Below are 19,261 nucleotides of genomic sequence, written 5' to 3' on the forward strand. Positions count from 1 at the left end.
AAAAAGAAACTGTTTCTTAAAATTATTAGCAGACATTTCGTTCGAGTACACGTCACTACATCGATTAAATGATAAAGCACATCTATGAAAAATCTCTGATGCAGCAAACTCACTATCACAGTGTCTCAGTTCAAAAAAGCGCTCGCGTCTCAAATTTCTTGTCGGTTGATGGCGTATCAGTTTGGCTCGGAGCTCAGGACACTTAATGTTCTCACGTAGCAAATAAAAAGCGAACATTACTTCAGCTCGTGTCCTACGATCTTCCAAAGAAGGCAAGTCTATGAGGGCCAACCTTGCATGGTAGTTAGGCAAGTGGTATGAAGACCATCCTAGTCCCCGAAGAGCGAATAGCAGAAATTGCTTTTGAATAGATTCAATCTTTTGTGCGTCTTGTTTTGTTGGGGGATTCCATATAATGCTCGCATATTCGATAATTGAGCGGACAAGAGAACAGTACAGCATCTTCGTAATATACGGGTCGTCAAAATCTTTAGCTCTTCGTTTAACGAATCCCAGCACCGTTTTACTGCTATTGCATGTTCGATTGAGATGCTCCTTAAAAGTCATTCTTTCATCCAATAAAACGCCCAAGTCATCCTACACTGCTTTCTTCTCGAGATTCGTGTCCCCAATGAAAACTTCGATAATTATGATAATTGAATCTTATAGTGTGTCTTTTGCGGGAAAAGGAAATTACAGCGCAATTCTTGACATTTTGTGCCATGAACCAAATTCGAAAAACTAGAAAAATCCCATACGAAAAAAAAAATTTCATGGTTTTGTGTTATTTAGGCCTAAAATAGTCCAAAAACCCTAAATTTAAAAATGAGAAATGAAAAATGCACTAAAAAATTTCTAAAATCCGTTTGGTTCGTTGTAGAATTTTGAATTTAGGTTTTTTGGACTACTTTAGGCCTAAATAACACAAAACCATCAAAAAATCTCATGCCATTTTTTTTTCGATGAAATGCTGATATCGGGTGATGTGCTAGTTAAACTTGAACTTGCCCTTTTTTGTCAGAAATGATCTCTTTTTTCATTTTTAGGCTCATAATTTGCCAAAATTGACGAAACAAGAACGAAAGCCTTTTCTTTCAATTAAAGACAAAAAATTTGCCAAAAAGTGAAATATTGACTTAAACAACGTCGAACCGTATCTCCCAATTCGTCATCGTAAAATTTTTCACTTTTATTTTCGATGACTCTTTAATTTCCGTTCATTCGCATCAACAATGTAGGTAACACAAATATTGACTTCCCTTTCGTTTCGAGGCATTAATTTTCGGCGATCCGAGTGATTCTGATAAAACAACATTGAACGAGTTGTCAAAGTTTACTTATCAATACAATATTTGTACACTTTAATTCACACAAAATCGTCAAAATTAGATAAACAATCAGCAGTCACATGTGTTTCTACAGTTTGCTGTTAATTTCTTTGCCAACGACAACGACACAATCGCAACGACGTGAACATATGACGAATTTTTTAGTGTTAAAAAAGCTGGACGACGACAAAAAAGTCGTAGATGATATGAATTCAAGCAGTACCGGTTTAATACGATTACAAGATAGACGTGTGTGAGCGGCGTTTGAAAAAAAAATAATTAAACTGACTTTTATTGACATTTTTGAACATTTATCGACGTCGTCATAGATGCAAAACCGTAAAAAGTGCCGGGATGGAGTACGAATTGGATGAGTTAGATGGCAAACGAAAACGTTCAAAGTTCTCGTATGCGCCAAATCGACGATTTGTCACGTCATTTGAGACCAAATTGCCTGTCTGGGTTGCTCTTTGTCTCATCGTCGCGTTATTTGGACTATTTTTCACTGCTTTCGGGTTATTTCGATGGCTTCCGACGGGACTTTTACTGCAAAATGAGGAACGTTACCCAGATCGCTTTATCGGCGAACAAGCTGCGATGTACGTGAAAAGTCTCACAGACATCGGAGATCGAGTAGCGGGCACGCCCAACAACGAAGACTACACAGTTCAACTGCTGCTCGATACAGTCGAAGCCATCAAGAAACAAAGTCACGAATCGAACCTCATCGAAGTCGATCATCAAGTTCAAGATGGGAGTTATTATCGCGATAAAGTACATTATCCACAGCTGAACGTCTATCGGGGGATTCAAAATGTCGTTGTAAAGTTGAGTAAAGCGAATGCCAGTGCCGCGATGGATGATCATTATATTTTGCTGAACGCACATTTTGATACGGTGCCAATGAGTCCAGGTGAGTAAATTCGATTTGCTCGATGACAACACCTTGAACGCAGGTGATAAGAGGTGATATGCCTTGTAATTTGATGTCTGACGTTTTGATATCGACTAAGTAGTAAGACTAAATGATTCATAAAATGCGATTTTGTGAGAATCGAACACGAGATTTAGTCCAAAGGTTGACATTGAAGTTTTGTGAATTTTGAAATGTAGACAGAAGGAATTTCGCACATTACCAAATATTTAAGTGCCAAAAGTTTGTTGATTTTTTGCATTACTTTGTTTAGTTACGTCACTAAAGGTTTTCTTTAAAAAAATGTTTTTAAAAATTTTTTAAAAAATTAAAAATTTTGAACAAAAGTTTGTGAAAATTTAACGAAGAATCAAAAATTTTCTAAAAATCTTGACAGAAATTTAAGAAATTTTGAAAATCAACTCAATTTAAAAAAAAAAACTGAAAGCTTTTAAGATGTTGAAGATTTTAACGTTGAATCATGAAAATTATTTAAAAAAAAAACTTAACGAAGAATTGAAAAATTTGTAAAAAAAAAACTTAACGAAAAGTCAAGAATTTCGCAAATGTTTTAACAAAGGACCAAGAAATATGTTAAAGCTTATCGAAAATTAAACAAATTACCATCAAATTTGAAAAAGTTTTAATAAAATTAATTTGTAATCACTCAAGAAATTTGAAATTTTACGAAGAATCAAGAAATTATTAGAAAAAAAACTTAACGAAGAATCAAAAATTTTCTAACAATCTTGACAGAAATTTTGAAAATAGAAATTTAAAAAATAAAACAATTGAAAGCGTCTTAAAATTTAAGTTTAATGTTTTAAATTGGGATATTTTAAATTTTTAAAACGAATGAAATTTTTTAAAAAATCTTAACGAAGAATTGAAAAACGAAAATTTAAGTTTGTGAATAACTAATGAACGAAAAATCAAAAAGTTTATAGAGACAAAAATTAAGAAAATTAAACGAAAATCAAAATATTTGGAAAAATTGAAAGAAATTTGAAAAATCTTTTTGAACTACTTCGTTAAAAATCTTAATTTAGAATAAAAAAATAATTTTAAAAAAAACTTAACGAAAAGTCAAGCAATTCGTAAATCTTTTAACAAAGTATCAAAGAAATCTTATCGAAAATTAAAAAAAAAACCATCAAACTTGAAATTTCATAAAAAAAAATTTCACGAGAGAAACCTGAAAATGTCTTTACTTAAAATCAAAAAATTAGTAGAAAAAACTTAACGAAAAATTGAGAAAGTTTCTAAAAACTTAACGAAAAATTGAAAAAACTGATTAAAACTTTTCAATTTAAAAGTTTTAAGACAGAAAATAAAAAAAAATAATAATAAAAAAAAACTTTTAAAAAAATCAGTAAAGCTGCTCCAAATTTTTTTTGAACTTTTTGTCCCATGCCCCATTTCAGAAGTCGAAAATCCAATGGGGCAAAATAAAAAAAAATTTAAAAATTTCATAAAAATTTACCGTTTTTTGATCTTTTTTCATATTTTTCCAATGAATTTCCCAAATTTTTAAAAAAAAATTTAAATTTTTAAGAATTTTTGCATCAAAAATCGTATTTTAACATAAATTTTCTTCTTTAAAATTTTTTTCAAAAAAATTATTTTTCAAAATTTTTTGACAGTTATTTTTACGAATTTTTTTGTTTAAATTTTTATTTTGAATTTGTAAAAAACTTAACGAAAGATCATTAAAAAATTATTTAAAAAATCTCGAAAAAAAGGCAAATTGACATTTTGTTTCGTAAAACCGCAATAAACTTACGTTCATGTGTGTTTGTTTATTTTTTGTTATGATTGACTAACATCGATTAAAAAATTACCGTAAAAACTCACGTCGCATACACTTTAATTGCTCAACGATGCTTGAAATTACTTAATCGTTCAAATTCCTCCGTTTTTTTTTTTCTTTCAGGTGCTGGCGATGACGCCACAATGGTCGGCGTAATGCTCGAAGTTCTTCGCACACTCTCGAAACGCGAACACTCCATCTCGCATCCAATTGTCTTCTTGTTCAACGGATGCGAAGAAACGGAGTTGCAAGGATCTCACGCCTTCATCTCGGGCCATCCGTGGTTCAGGAACGTTCGTGCCTTGATAAATCTCGATGCGGGCGGAATTGGCGGCAAAGAAATGCTTTTCCGTGCCACACCGGAACACTCGTGGATCATGCGGAGTTACTCGAAGGGAGCATTGAACGCTTATGCCTCGACAGTGGGCGAAGAAATGTTCGAAGCGAATTTGATACCGAGCGACACGGATTTTCGGAATTTTAAGAATTATGCGAAAGATGTGGCAGCAATCGATTGTGCTCAAAACTACAATGGGTATGTTTATCACACGAAATATGACGATTTTAGTTTGATCGATTACGGATCGTTGCAACATACGGGCGACAATGTCATCGCAGTGATGGAAGAACTTGACGACACGAAGGAAATTAAACGAAAGGAGGTTGGGGAATACGTTCAAGAAGGCGGAAGTTTCATCTTTTACGACATCATGGGTCTTGCTTTCGTCTTTTACTCCAAAACTGACGGAATAATCATCAATTCTGTCGTTATTGTCGCTTGCACAGTCGTAATTGGCTTGTGTCTCGTTGCTATCAAGAAAAAGGAAGAAATGTCGTATTTACGAGTGACGCTCGAAATGATCACTGCCATTTTCATTCAAATTATGTCGATTTTCTGCGCTGCTTGTTTCATGATTCTTCTGGCGATTGTCTATGATCTTGCGGGACGGCCGCTGTCTTTCTTCAGTAACACGTGGTTGCTGTTCTTTAACTATTACGTGCCATTTTTGGTGGCTTTCAGTTTGGGTCCGCATCTGTACATCAAATACCGTGAGATGCATCAAGAGCCGGTCAACTTTTTTGTGCAGATGAATTTGCATGCGCATTGTTTCATTTTGTGCGTCATTTTGCTCATTGGAACGGCGTTGGGGGTGAAATCGTCTTTTATTGTGATGATGAATGCCTTGGGATATTTAATTACGACCGTGATTAATTTGGGAGTGAGGTTCTTTAGTAATGGTGAGTTGATTTTTTTTAATTAAAAAATTCAAAAAATTTAAAATTTAATTTATTTAAAAAATTAAAATTAATTAATTAAAATTAAATTAATTATTTAAAAAAAATAAATTTAAATTAATTAAAAATAATTTAATTAATTTAAAAAAAAGTGCTCAAAAATTAAATGAAAAAAAAAACAAAATGAATATTTTAAAAATAAACTAAAGTAAAAATTATTTAATTTAATTAAAAATTTAAATAAAAAAAATATTAAAAATTTTTTAATAAAAAAATAATTTAATTTGAATAAAGCTTTAAAGTGCGAAAAATAAAAAAAAATAAAATTAGTTAATAAAATTTTTAAATTAAATAATTAAATTAAAAATATTATAAAAAAAATTATTATTAATTATTAATTTCTTAAAATTGCTCAAAAATTAAAAAATCAAATTTGAACATTGAAAAAAAAATTAAATTGAAAATTTAATTAAAATTAAAGTTTTAGAAAATTGAAAAAAAATAAAACTACGATCAAAAAATAAAAGAAAAATTAATTAAAAATTAAATTAATTAAAAAATTTAAATTAATAATTATAAAAATATAAAATAAAAAATAAAAAAAGAATAAATTTTTTGAAATTAAAATAAAAAAAAACATTTTCAACTCAAAATAATTGAAAAAAAAAAATCATAAAAAATTATTTCATAATTTTAATGATATTTATTTTTAGTTTTCTCAAAACAAAAATTATTTTTTTTTTAATTTTCAAAAATTATTTTTTATTTAAAAAAAGTTCATTATTTATTTTTTAAATATTTTTTTGTAATTCAAAAAAATTTAATTTATTTTTAAATATTTTATTTTTAATTTTTAGGTCATAAATGGGTTTACTTACATTGTTTTGGACAAATTTTACCAATAACTTTCTATTTTTACATGGCTGTCACTGGATACACGGTGCTTATTCCAACTTTAGCCAGATCCTACAGCGGCGGAACGTCAAATCCTGACATTTTTATTGCTCTTTTGACGATCGTCATTGGATATTTAACAGCGGGATTCATCGTAAGTAGTGATTTTTTCTCAATTCTGAGCTAAATTTTAATTTTTCTTTTAATTTTTTTAATTTAAGTGACTTAAATTTTACTAAAACTAATAAAAAAATAATTTTTCTCATAAAATTTTATCTTTCAGATGCCACTTTTCAACCTTTTCAAACATCGCAAGTACATCTACTACGTCATGATCGCTCTTTGGGGCATCGGCTTAATAATGATGGTCACTCCTTTAGGATTTCCCTTCAAAGAGGCTACCGCAGTGCAACGTTTCACCATCTGGGTAACAATTTTTCCAACATTTTTTAACAAAATTTCTCATCAAAACCCTTTTTTAGCACTCCGACCGCACATTCACTCGCTTCGATGGCGTCGTGGATTATCGTGACAGCGGCTTTTACGTGCACAGCTACGACCGTCTTGGATCCAAAACTGTCAAATCCATCGTTCCTCAAATGCAGAACGCCACAAAACTCTCACACGAATGCGAAAAACGTCTCTTTTGCGGTGTCCCGTTTTATCTCGGGCTGTATCACGGCAATCGCGAACATTCGGTGTGGATTCCCTCGGGACCGCCAAAATTCGAAAAGCGACCCGAGTTAACGCTCGTTAGCAAGACAAATGTTCATCCGGTGACCAATTCGACGGTAACAAAGTTGTATCGCTTCCGGATTTCGGGTCCGAGTCGCATGAGTATTCACTTGTCGCCCGTGAAAAAAGCAAAAATCCAGAAAATTTCGCTGTTGAAGGAGGAATTGCCGCCGGCGAAGATCAAATGGCATGGGAGAGACATGTATTTCATCAACTTTACGGTCGGCAAGAGAGACTTGCAGTGGAAAAGTATCGAATTCACGGTTGAAGTCGAAGCCAAAGACGTTAACAGACCATTTTTACTCGACATGGGATTCGTCGCGCAGTTCATTAACGAATACGAAACGCACACAAAAGAGTTCCAAGATCTCGTAAGCAATTTCCCGAAATGGACAAACGTTCAACACTGGACCAGCATTTACGAAGGATACCAATTTTAACACAATTTAGCATTAAAACTTATTTTTTATTTAAACTTAAAAAAATTTTTATCACTCTTTCACCGATTTTTCGTCACAGCAGGTTCAACGTGGATTCCGTCATGACGTTAAAATGTCGCAAAAATCTCTGGATGGACTTGAGCACGCCACTTTCGAGTCGTACGACAGCTTTTTGACGGCAAATCGCTTCATTGAGTTTCGCCACGAGATGCGATTCGCTCACACGCGAACTCCAATTGATGTCACACTGGATGACAGACATGGAAAATTCCGGTTCTCGAAGATTTTCGACGAAATTTCTTCTGGTATCACGAATTAAGTCGAGGATGTAGTCACGGAAATCGTTCCTCGTGTCAATTAAGGCTTGGAAAGAGCTCTCGTTGGATTTGATGGAGACGATATGTCCTCCGTTCGCGAGATACATCTTTGGAATGCAGTGTTTGAGGATCTGAAAATACGAGTTTTGGTTGAAATTTGATAATTTTTTATGAAAAATTGTGAATTTTGGTTGACAAATGTCAAAAATCTCAAAATTTTAATTTTTCATTTAAAAATTTGACATTTTTTAGGGAAAAATTTTAAGTTTTTAGTATAAAATAAAAAATAAAAATTTAAATTTTGATTGAAAAGTTTAATTTTTCGATTGAAAATGTTCATTTTTGGATTAAAAATTTCAAGTTTTTAGCAAAAGATTTTAATTTTGAGTAAAAATTTTACATTTTCTTTTAAAAAATGTTAACTTTTCATTTAAAATTTGTCGTTTTTGGCTAAAAACTTTCATTATTTGGCTTAAATAGAAATTTTTTGGCCAAAAGTTGAAACTTTTGATTGAAAACTTAATTTTTTCCATTAAAAATTGTCAGTTTTCAGCTAAAAATTAAAATTTTGAGTTAAATTTTTTAATTTTTGTTTAAAAATTTAAATTTTTTAGTGGAAATTTGTCTTTTTTCGTTAGAAAAATTTCATTTTTACTTAAAAATTTTTAATTTTAGTTTAAAAAATTGCTCACATTCAGAATTTCAACGATTCCATGCCCCTCATTGAGAGCAAAACAGGCTTCATCTTGCGCATTTGTCACAAATTGATGCCCATTGTGGACAATTACATCGATATTTTGATATTTTTGGTAAATACTGTTGATGATGCTCGTTAATTTTTGTGCGTTAACGTCGCTCGGCAAGTAGATGACCTTACAGCCGGTTGTTTCTTCAAGTTTCTGTCCCAACTTTTGTGAGAGAATTGAGTCACCGTTCGTCATCTACAAGAAAAATTTCATTAAAAACCATCAAAATTCTCTTTAAAAACTTTGAAAAACTCACCAAAACATGACTTCCTCGCAATTCCCGCTTCTTTGGCGCAATCAGCTGCATTCCCAACTTGATAACGGCAAACGTGGCTGTCATAAAGACAAATAGTAACGAGGTCCATTTACCGAATGACGCGACTTTGGCATCAGTTGACATGATTCTCTGTGTAAAAAAAATGTAAAATTAGAGTTTTTACAAGACAAAATTTTAAAAAGACATGCGTTCGATGTTTTTAACGACAACTGAATCATGAAAAAAAATCGTGTAGTAAAGAGCAACTTATCTGTACAACTATGTAAATAAAGCGCATGTGATTACTGACCATACGCACTGCTTAAATGTACGCGAGAGACATATGGATTGTGTACAAAGTTGCTTGTAAGTGGATCAAGGTTGAAAATTCATTCATACATTGGTACAAATTAAGAATCTAGACGCAGAAAAAACTTTTAGAAGATAATTTTAGGGGGGAATGTTGGATAAATTAAAGCGCATTTCGTATTTTTTAAACATACAAAATTCAGAAAAAAAATATTTTTACACATTTTGAAGGAAAATGCAGTAAAAAGTATTCAAAATGTTCACTGGGACTAAAATTTAAAGTACACTATGGGTAGAAATTTTCATAGAATGTGCATTGGGGCAAGAATTCTTAATGTGCATTGGTCTCTATGTTCAAAATCTGAACTGTAGAATTTTTTGACCCAAGGCACATTTTAAATTTTAATCCCATTGCAAATTTTTCAACATTTTGTACCCACTGCACATTAGAAATCCACGTCGTAATGCACATTTTTGATAAATTCGTCGCAATATCATTTCTTAAAATTTTTGACCCATTGCAAACTTTAAAATTTCATCCCAATGCAAATTTTTCATATATTTTATTATATAAATTTTTAATGAAATCAATATTTTTCTTTTGAAATTCAGTAAAAAATTTCTTGTTTTTTTCTGAATATTACATGTCGGAAGTTGGTATAAATTTTAATAAAATGTGCATTGGGACGAGAATTTGAAATGTGTGGAAGGCTAAATTTAAAATGTGGACTTTTGAATTTTTGACCCGGTACACATTTTGAAACTTCGATCTAATAAGCATGTTAAACCCTTGCCCAGGTGTACATTGTTGATAATTTTGTACCTAATGCACATTCTGAATTCTTGTCCTAATGCACATTTCTCGACCAAATGCTCATTTTTGATGTTTTCGACCCATAACACATTTTTAAGTTTTCATTATATTGCACATTTCTTAAATTTTTAACCCATTAAATATTTTTAATTTTTGACCCAATGCACATTTTGAATGAAATTTATTCTTTTCTTTTAAACGCTGTAAAAATTTTTAATTTTTCAGAATGTTGCATTATAATTTTTTCCAAATTTAATTTTTTTTTTTTGACCAAACGGGATTTTTTTATAAAATTTTCTTGAAAGTTAGATATGATAAAGACATGAATCCATAAAGTCATTTTTTTTTATCTCGAACGAAATGCTTTAAAAATCCAATCAAATTGTAACAAGTTCATACATTATGTCTCAATGATTTAACAAAAATATACCGAAAATTCGCAATTAATTAATTTTTTGGCAAAAAAAAGGGATGTGATTGACCTACAAAGGTGCCTTTGAAAGAAGGTGAGTCTCATGAAAAGGCAAAAAACCTTTAATTATTCGTAATTTTTTTTATTAAAAATAAATAAATATTGGCAGTGTCATGAATTTTAAAGCTTTGGTTTCAAAAACCCTCTATTGTACTTTCCGTAAACTTCTCTCCAGAAGTCCATTCGTTTCTTAAACGGATTTTTGATCATCCGCAGCTCTTTATTAATATCCAAACAATCTAACGTAAACTCTTCATTATCTTTCCCGATGTGCGATTTCACTGGTTCCCATTTAAAATCCCTCAATAAGTCACATTTTCCTTCATTTTTCGGCGTTGGATCGGAATATTTCGCAAAATTGGTCCACATTCGACACATTTTCCGACGCATAATTCCCGCTTCGCTATCTGGCGCCACTTTTATCTCTGCCATCTTCATCACGAACAGGTAAGTAAGCTCATCGCCATGATTCGCGCCCTTCATGTCGAATCCAAGTAACTTTTTCATCATATTCAGCTCGCCATCGTACGAAAATTGGTAATAATACACGTTTGACGACTTGTGTTGAAAGCGCGAATGAAATTCCACGGCAGACTGAATGGGAATATTAAAGTTGTAATCAGACATAAAGTCCATAAATTCATCAAAAGTCTTCTCGGACAAAGGTTTTCCTTGTAAATAGAAATTTTTGATGCGATCTCCAAGGATTTTACATTCGCCCGTGTCTGAATCGCCATCGACATTGACTGTGCGTGGAATAAATCGTCCCGGTTGTGAATTCCAAAGGTCCTGCCGCTTCATTTGTGGCGGTGCCATAACCATTCCATCGTGTTCCGTGACTCCCATCATCAATGGCATGTCAATTTGTTCCGGGCGCTCCAATTTATGGTCCACCGTTTCCGTCAAAAATGGATTTTCGCTATTTTTATCCTCCAAAACTGTCGAAAAAACCAAGGGCAGTCCCCGTTTTTTCCTCTGTGGCGTCAAAACTTCCGAAAATCTCGTCGCCATTATTTTCGCGTTCGCTTCCTTCAAAAATTTAGCGATTTCTCGATCATCTTTGCTTCGACATCCCATAATCCGAGCCATGCGACGTGCATTATTTTCTGGATCGAATTGCATAAACCAGTCCATTGTCGAGGAGCCACTCTGTAAAATCGCTTTATGAAAATATTTTTTACTTTCGGGCAGCATCATGTGCAAATGAGCTGCCGCAGCACCAGCTGAATGCCCAAAAAGTGTTATATTCCTTGAATCTCCGCCAAATTTCTCAATATTTTCCGAAACCCATTTTAATGCAAGACGTTGATCACGAAACGCTTGATTTCCGACAATTCCGCCGCTCGGGAGATGCAAAAATCCCAAAACGTTCAAGCGATAGTTGAAAGTAACGACAACAACTCCTTCCTGCACGAGATATTCCGGCGAATGGTCCGACACGTTTCCACTGCCGAAGATGAAGCCGCCTCCATGGATGTAAACCATCACAGGTAATTTTGAATTTTTCACCATACTCGGCGTGTAAACGTTTAAAAACAAGCAAGATTCGGCTCCAATGGGCTCTTTTGTGAACATATCTGGCTGTAATGACATTTCTCCCTCTTTTGTGCAATTCAAGGTTTTATTGCAGTAATTCATTGGCACGGGAGGTGCGAAGCGTCTCGGGCCAATTGGTGGTTCGGCATATGGGATACCTTGAAAAGCAACGTAAGTACCATGTAAAGGCAATTTTTCCTCAAAACCGATGAGAGTTCCTCCATTAAATGGTAAATCGACTGTTTTTAGGGGTTTTTTACTCGACACGAAATTTAAATTCACTTTTAATTTGTGAGCGACGCATTTTTCTAGCTTCTCCATTTGTTTCCGCAGCAAGATACGAGCCACAATTGGATTTGACAAGACTTTACGTATCGCAGACATTATCTCCGCTCATTTTTTCGTGCGAGTTGCGAAAGATTTGAACAACAAAAAATTTTCGATCAAAGTTCGATTTGTTTGTTTTTATTTAGGTGAGAGATTAAAATCAGCTGATTCACGCGGAATGAGAGAGAAACCGTTATCAAAACAGAGAGAGAGTTATTGAATTAGCTGGTTTGGCGATTTTTTGAGTTACAACGACTGGTAAATGGTATTTTATTAATTTTTGGGACCTTTTTTCATCCCAGTGCATATTTTAAGTTTCTGACACATTGTACATTTATTATTTTTGCCCCAGTTGAAATTTTAAAAATTTTCCCAATGCAAATTCGAGATTTTTGACCCATAACACATTTCAAATTTTCACCCTAGACGATATTTTGAAACTGCACATTTTGAATTTTTGCCCAATGAACATTTTAAAAAAATGACCTACAACACATTTTAATTGTTCGTCCTAGATGACATTTTAAATATTCGCTCCAGATAACAATTTGAAGCTTTTATCTAAATGCAATTTCAAGATTTTTGATCCATAACACATTTCAAAATTTGCCCCATATGATATTTTAAAATATTCGTCCCAATGAACATTTTAATTTTTTGTCCAAACGCAAATTTAAAAAAAATGACCTAAACCTCATTTAAAAGTTTGACCCAGATGACATTTTATATGTTTTATCCTAAAGATTTCATTCCATTGCACATTTTAAATTTCTGCCCCAGTTGACATTTCAACTTTTTTGTCCCATTGAACATTTCAAAATCTGGTCTTACATGACATTCAAACTTTTGCTCTAATGTACATTGAAGACTTTTGACCTAATGCACATTTTAAATTTGATCCTAGATGACATTTTAAAACTTTTGCTCATTTGCCCAATGTACATTTTAAGAAATTTGACCTACAACAAATTAAAAATTTTCACTCCAGATGTCATTTTAAATTTTTTAGCCCAATGCACATTTTTAAATTTTTGACCCAGTTTACATTTTTGAAAATGTGTAAAAACATTTTGAATTTCTAACCCTGCTCCAATTTATTCAAACCTTTAAACCCGTTAGACAGCGATTTTATTTTATTCGATATGGGAAGTTGTTCGTATTTTTTATAATTTTTTTTTTCAAAAATAAAAGGCGTTGACATTGAAATAGTATCAAAATTGCGGAATTCGAACAACAGTTTTATGACATCAACATTTATGTAAATTTTTGGCAAAAATCTCGCGACGAATAAATCGTTTTTGGTTATTTAATTTTCGGACAGAAACCTTTTTAAAAGTCAAGTTCAATGAAATCGACACGAATTTCTAGCGCATCGTGATTCGTGTTGTTTGTAAAAAAATAAAATTAACAAGCAAATGTTATGCTTCATTGCTGTTTAGAACATGACTCGACAAAGAACATCTTCAGTGACATGAAATCAAGTTCCGTTCTTGACATTGCTTTTGTTCTAACGATATCTTCATGAAAAATTCTTGAAAATTTTAGTTCTGCGTGACTTGAGCTTGACAGTTTTTGACCAAAATCTGCTTTGAAGCATGCAAATCGCTCCAAGCGCTAACGTTTTGTTCAGTGACGTAGTTTGAAGAAAAAAGTCAGGGTGCACAAAAATTTTTTAAGAAAAGAATTTTGAAGGAATATTCAAAGCCAATGACGATATTAGTCAAAAATTCTGAAAAAAATTACATTTAAATAGAAATTTTTGAGAAATATTTAAAAAAAAATCCGATATTCAAATGAAATTTAAAATTTTTTACTAAAATCGTTTTTAATTTTTTTTGAACTGCGTCACTGAATTGCTAAAAAAATACTCAAAGATAAAATGTTTGTGAGGAAATTTTTTAATGAAATGTTCAAAAATCAGGTAACTTTAGTGATAGTAATTATTTATTATATTTAAAAAAAAAAACAAAATTAATTAATAATTAATTTTATTAATTATTATTTTATAATTTATAATTATTTATTTAATAATTTAATTTATTATTTATTTATTTAATTATTAATTATTATTTAATTATAATTATTTAATTAATTAATAATTAATTAATTTTGTTTTTTTTTAATAAATTTTAAATTATTTTTAAATAATTATTATTTAATTTTTAATTAAAATCAGGGATTTAAACATTAATTTATTATATTTTTTCAATCAAAATTCTACATTTCGATAAAGTTCATAGACGTAAATATCGTTTTTTTTTTAAATTTTGAAATTTTTTTCAAAAATAATTTTTTTTTTGAGAAAAACGATTCACAAAATTTTGAATTTTGAAAAAAAATTTTCAGAATTCTCGATTAAAAATTTTTCCTGAATTTTTTTATGCTTTTTAAAATATTTTTCTAACTAAGCCCCTGATAAACTTAAAGAAAATTGCTCATGCAAAATAACATTTATCCAATTATCGTTCTCTTCACATGCCTTTTAGCCACGAAACTCATTTGATTAGTTGATATTTATTAAATTTGACCATGTAACAAAAAAATTCTTGACATTAAAGATAATCAAGTTTAATCAAAAAATTTTTTAATTAAATACACAATCTAAGAAATTGGCGCAAAATAGAATTTCTGTAAAGAATTTCATGCAAAATTACTATTAAAACAACTCAACGGTAGCGAAAAATCGAAACCAATGATTATCTAAAGTCGATAAGTGATCATTAACTGCGATTAACGACCGAACATAACAAATTATTATTTATTTGTTGATAGATTGAAGCATAAATTTACGAGCAGAACTGTTGATTTTTTGATATCCGCGCCGCGTTATTATTTTAATTTACTCTACTTGGCGATGTAAAACTCGAAACGCGTTCTTAGCCATGAAACGAGTCCTTGACCATCTAACAGAACTTTAAAAGCGGCACCGGCTCAATTGTTTGCGCGGTAAACATTCGCTTTTACGCTTCCACGAATAACGGGTGCAAATTTCATATGAAAATCCGGATCTTTTCTAATCAACTGTGACTTACCTTTGTTTTTGTTGTCTTTTTGGAGGAATCGATGGAGCAGCTACGATGAACTCGAGCATTAAGCCATGATGATGATTTGCACAATTTTAGCGTAAATAGTCATTTTTCTCGTTCTACGTCTTCAAATTTTGCTGAAATTGGATTAAAAAACATGTCGCGACGTTAATTTTAGTTTTTTTTATCTGTTTTTTTTAAAGAAGTAATTTAAATTACATTTGAGACTTTTCTAGTTGTTTGTCACGGTAGAAAAATAATTGTGAGAAATGACATTTAAATAAGATTAAGGACAGAAGTCATCGAACGGACGTCATTCAAACAAAGTTAAAGAACTTTTTTGATGGAAATTTTTTTGTTTTTTTAAGCAAGTAAATTTATTTGAGCTTTTGGAGTAATTTTTTTTTTCAAGATGCTTCTTTAGTGGATGAAAGGTCAAAATTTATGATCGGTAAATGTTAATTAAAGTAAATTTCTCTATAAAAGTATTATAATTATTAAGACATGTAAGCGACTAATTGTAAGTGACCTTCCACCTTGATCTTGTAGTAAATGATTTTAATTTACTTTGTAAGAAGTGATTCTTCGTAATACGTATTTATTTCATTAAATACGTTATAAAAGTAACCAAAAAATTAACAATTTAAGCGCATTTAATTTTTTTTTTAATTTTTACTTGAATTTTTCATTATTTTTTAAAATTTTCAGATTTTTTGTAAAATAAATTTGAAAAAAAAAATATTTATAAATTATTTTGAAAAATCAAAACAAAAAATCATTTAACTTTTAAGGTCGTATTAAAACATTATTTTATTATTTATTTTTTTAATTATTTAAAAAAATTATAAAATTCATAAAAAATAAAAAAAAAATAAAATTTATAATATGAATATTTTTTTTTAATTTTAAAACAATTTTTATTTATTTATTTTTTCATTTTTTAAATAATTACTATAATTTTTTTATCCATTTTAGTAATTTTCAGTTTAAAAAGAAATTTCAAAAATTTTTCTAATTTTTTTTAATCAATTTTATAACATTATTTTGAAAAATTTAAAGAGCAAATCATTTAATTTTTTCAAGTCATATTTAAGAATTTTTAAATTTTATCTAATTTATAAAATTGGTTTATTTTTTAATTTATAAAATTTATTTATTTTTAATTATTTAAAATAATTTTAGATAATAAAAAATAAATTCCTATAATTTTTATATTTTTTTTTAATTCAACTAATTTTATTTAAATTTTTCTTTGGAGAAATAATCATAAAATTATTTTTTTTATTAAATTAAATTTTATTTTTTACAGACTGACATAAAACCGATCAAAATAGAATTTTTCAAAAACACATTTAAATGCAGTAAAAAGAGATGCGCTGATAATAAGTCATTATTACAAGGGAATAACCGAAGTAAACTGTATGACGAAGATGCAAATTAATTACTCACTAACAGACGTTTTGCGGTATAAGTAAAAAAAGGTATTGCCAGACGTTTAATATTAATTTTTTTCTTCGAGACATTTTTTTATTTTACATTTTTTTTTTGACATGAATGTTGAACTCGAACATCAACCTTGAAATGCATGTAAATTTTAATTTTCAAACAAAGCATCGTTCGTGTTAAAATAAGACTAACTAAATAGCAACTTCCTGTGCAGTTTAGAAATATTTTGTTCATCTTTCAGTACACGTGAGAGATTGTAAGTATTTTTTATAAAAATAATAATTAAAACTCAATTATTACTCATCCTCGTTATTTATTGAATAATCGACAGAAATTCTGAATGGATTTGTAATTTTTATAGTTTACTGAGTTACAAAATTCAAACCAAACAAAAACAAATAATAATTATATTTTTTTACGTTTTTTTGTTCAATTACTGTCCAAAAAATGTTGCCAAATAATCCGCCCTTCCCATGTTGTTTTTTTTTTGTAATTCGTTTTGATTAATGAAGACTTTAGTTTCGCAAAAATTATAATTGTGGACGGCGATTAAAGACATTTTTGAGCAATATTTGATGACGATCGTTACTTATCGCATGAGAAGATCTTGCGAATCATTCTCATCATGAAGTTCTAATGGCAGAAAACAATCATGCTAGAAGAATAGAAGTTGTTGACCAGAAATTAATTTTTTTTTTGCTTGATACGTGAACATGTCGGCAGGGCTTTACATCGATAAGCAGGATGGTCATGTAAATTTTTGTACTTTTAAATCGATTTTTAAAATTATTTTTAATTTTTTTTTTTAAATTTATTAATTTAATTTATTTTTGATTTTTTTTTTATTTTTTTTTAAATAATTTTTAAATAAATTTTTTTTTAAAATTAATTTTCAAATTTTTTTTTAATTTAAAAAAATAAATTTTTTAATTATTTTTTTTATTTTATTTTAATTTTTTTTTTTTATTTTTCAAATAAATTTATTTTTTTTATTAATTTTTTCATTTAAAAAAAAGTTTTTTTTTTAATTTTTGAAGTTCATTTTTTATTTAAAAAAATATTTTTTTATTTTTAAAAAACTTTATTTTAATTTTTTTAATTAATTTTTTTTATTTATTTTCACAAGGCATCAAATTATGAAATTTTTTGCACCACAAACGCCTCTTATCGATGAACAAACCTATCACTAACTCACATAATTGCATCGAACGCGTTAATTACATGCTTTAATAATTATTTTATTTCATAAATTAACGAAAAAATTCTGATTTTCAAAATATTTTGTATTAAAAATGCACGTGAATGAACGGAAATGTTCGATTAAACATACAAAAAATTACTTTTATTTTGTAATAAATTACCTCTTTAAAAAAATTCTGATATTTTTTATGATTTAATAATATTTTTAAAAAATAATTGTCTGGAAATAGACACGATATCACGAAGATTTTAAAATTTATTTTTTTTCGCGCAATTCAATTGTCTTTACCGCACGATAGCAAAACGTAAACTGAAGTCATTCAAGCTTGCGTTTGATAGACAACAACAATAAAAGCAGAAAAACCGTGAATATGAATGAAATACGAACGATATTCAAATTTTCTTTGATATTCGCTCGAAGCAACGATCGTGTTTGTGGATAGATAGAAGGTTTAATTTTTTTTTTTTTTTTTTTTGAAGAAAGACGCATGAAAATTCGATTTAGTTCAACATGTTTTTATTTTGGGTGAGTTGTAATTTTTTTTTAATTTTGGTGTTGTAAGATTTTTTTATAATTTTTTTTGTCTTCACACTTGATTTGTGGGTAGGGCTGAAATTGCGCTGCAAAATTTCTTGCAAGATTCCAATTGGAAGTTTTGCGGATTTTCCTGAATTGTTTTATGAAACGTCATAAGAGACTGAAATACTGAATTTGGAACAGAAAAGCATCAGTATTGTTTGTTTTTTCAACAAAATAAGACCGACTTGCCTAAAAATTAATTTTGTTTAATTTTTTTCTTTTAAAATGTCACATATTACGGACTTGTTTGATACCGTAAGTAAAATTTAGCATTAAAAGCATTCAAAAAAAACATTTTTTTTTCAAATTTTAGATCATGGAGATGATTTTCAAGGCGCTTTCACGTTGCGATCGTCTTCGTTGCAAGGAAGTTTCTCAACAATGGTACAACATTTTGATGGAATGTCCCGCTTTCCGTGAAGATCGTCACATTTACTTTTCAGATGAAAAGCAAATTAAAGACGCGGTATCGACTTTTTCAATGGCAAAAGGTTCCTATAAAGAGTTGACAATGCAAAAAGTTTTCGATAGTGGTGTTAACTATGAAGATTTTGTGAAATTTGCTCGTATTCTCAGTAACCAGGGCATAAAAAAAGTTTATTTCAAGGACACAGAATTCAATATAATCGCAAAAATGTTGCCTGAACTTCAATTTGTTGAATCGCTAGATTTTGTATTCGAAAATTACACTTATCCTGAATTCACAACAATCTCATCAGATGAAGTATTTTTCGGAAATGTAAAAAACGTTGAAATATCAATGGTGGGTGAAGATTCTCGATTGAGGTATTTACCTGCAGAACTTGCAGCAATGCGAAAACTGATACCTAAAGAAGTTGCGATAAACGTTTATCTAGAATTTTCCTCTTGGATAGT

At 29.9% G+C, this 19,261-nt stretch overlaps 3 protein-coding genes across 4 annotated transcripts; 1 reads left to right on the forward strand and 2 right to left on the reverse strand.

The window, feature by feature from the left end:
• The first annotated feature begins 1,565 nt into the window (after positions 1-1,565).
• Positions 1,566-7,434, forward strand: LOC134833479 (endoplasmic reticulum metallopeptidase 1-like). The gene is made up of 5 exons (XM_063847798.1): positions 1,566-2,241; positions 4,175-5,290; positions 6,145-6,335; positions 6,465-6,608; positions 6,664-7,434. The coding sequence occupies exons 1-5, from the start codon at positions 1,683-1,685 to the stop codon at positions 7,354-7,356; spliced, it is 2,703 nt and encodes a 900-aa protein (XP_063703868.1). The 5' UTR covers positions 1,566-1,682; the 3' UTR covers positions 7,357-7,434.
• LOC134833480 (uncharacterized) lies at positions 7,368-18,095 on the reverse strand. Of its 2 annotated transcripts, XM_063847799.1 has the most exons (5): positions 17,967-18,095; positions 15,166-15,296; positions 8,676-8,823; positions 8,366-8,614; positions 7,368-7,804 (listed from the first exon to the last, which is right to left on the reverse strand). In XM_063847799.1, the coding sequence occupies exons 2-5, from the start codon at positions 15,222-15,224 to the stop codon at positions 7,430-7,432; spliced, it is 831 nt and encodes a 276-aa protein (XP_063703869.1). In that variant the 5' UTR covers positions 15,225-15,296; positions 17,967-18,095; the 3' UTR covers positions 7,368-7,429. The 2 variants fall into 2 exon arrangements, with proteins under 2 accessions (XP_063703869.1, XP_063703870.1); XM_063847800.1 differs by lacking the exon at positions 17,967-18,095 and having other exon boundaries at positions 8,676-8,825; positions 15,166-15,294.
• LOC134834179 (juvenile hormone esterase-like) lies at positions 10,345-12,267 on the reverse strand. The gene has a single exon (XM_063848754.1). It carries the CDS (start codon positions 12,188-12,190, stop codon positions 10,391-10,393), a length of 1,800 nt encoding a protein of 599 aa, XP_063704824.1. The 5' UTR covers positions 12,191-12,267; the 3' UTR covers positions 10,345-10,390.
• Positions 18,096-19,261: the final 1,166 nt, after the last annotated feature.

The sequence above is a fragment of the Culicoides brevitarsis genome, chromosome 3 (assembly GCF_036172545.1).
Source record: "Culicoides brevitarsis isolate CSIRO-B50_1 chromosome 3, AGI_CSIRO_Cbre_v1, whole genome shotgun sequence".
In the NCBI taxonomy this organism is placed as follows: Eukaryota; Metazoa; Arthropoda; class Insecta; order Diptera; family Ceratopogonidae; genus Culicoides; species Culicoides brevitarsis.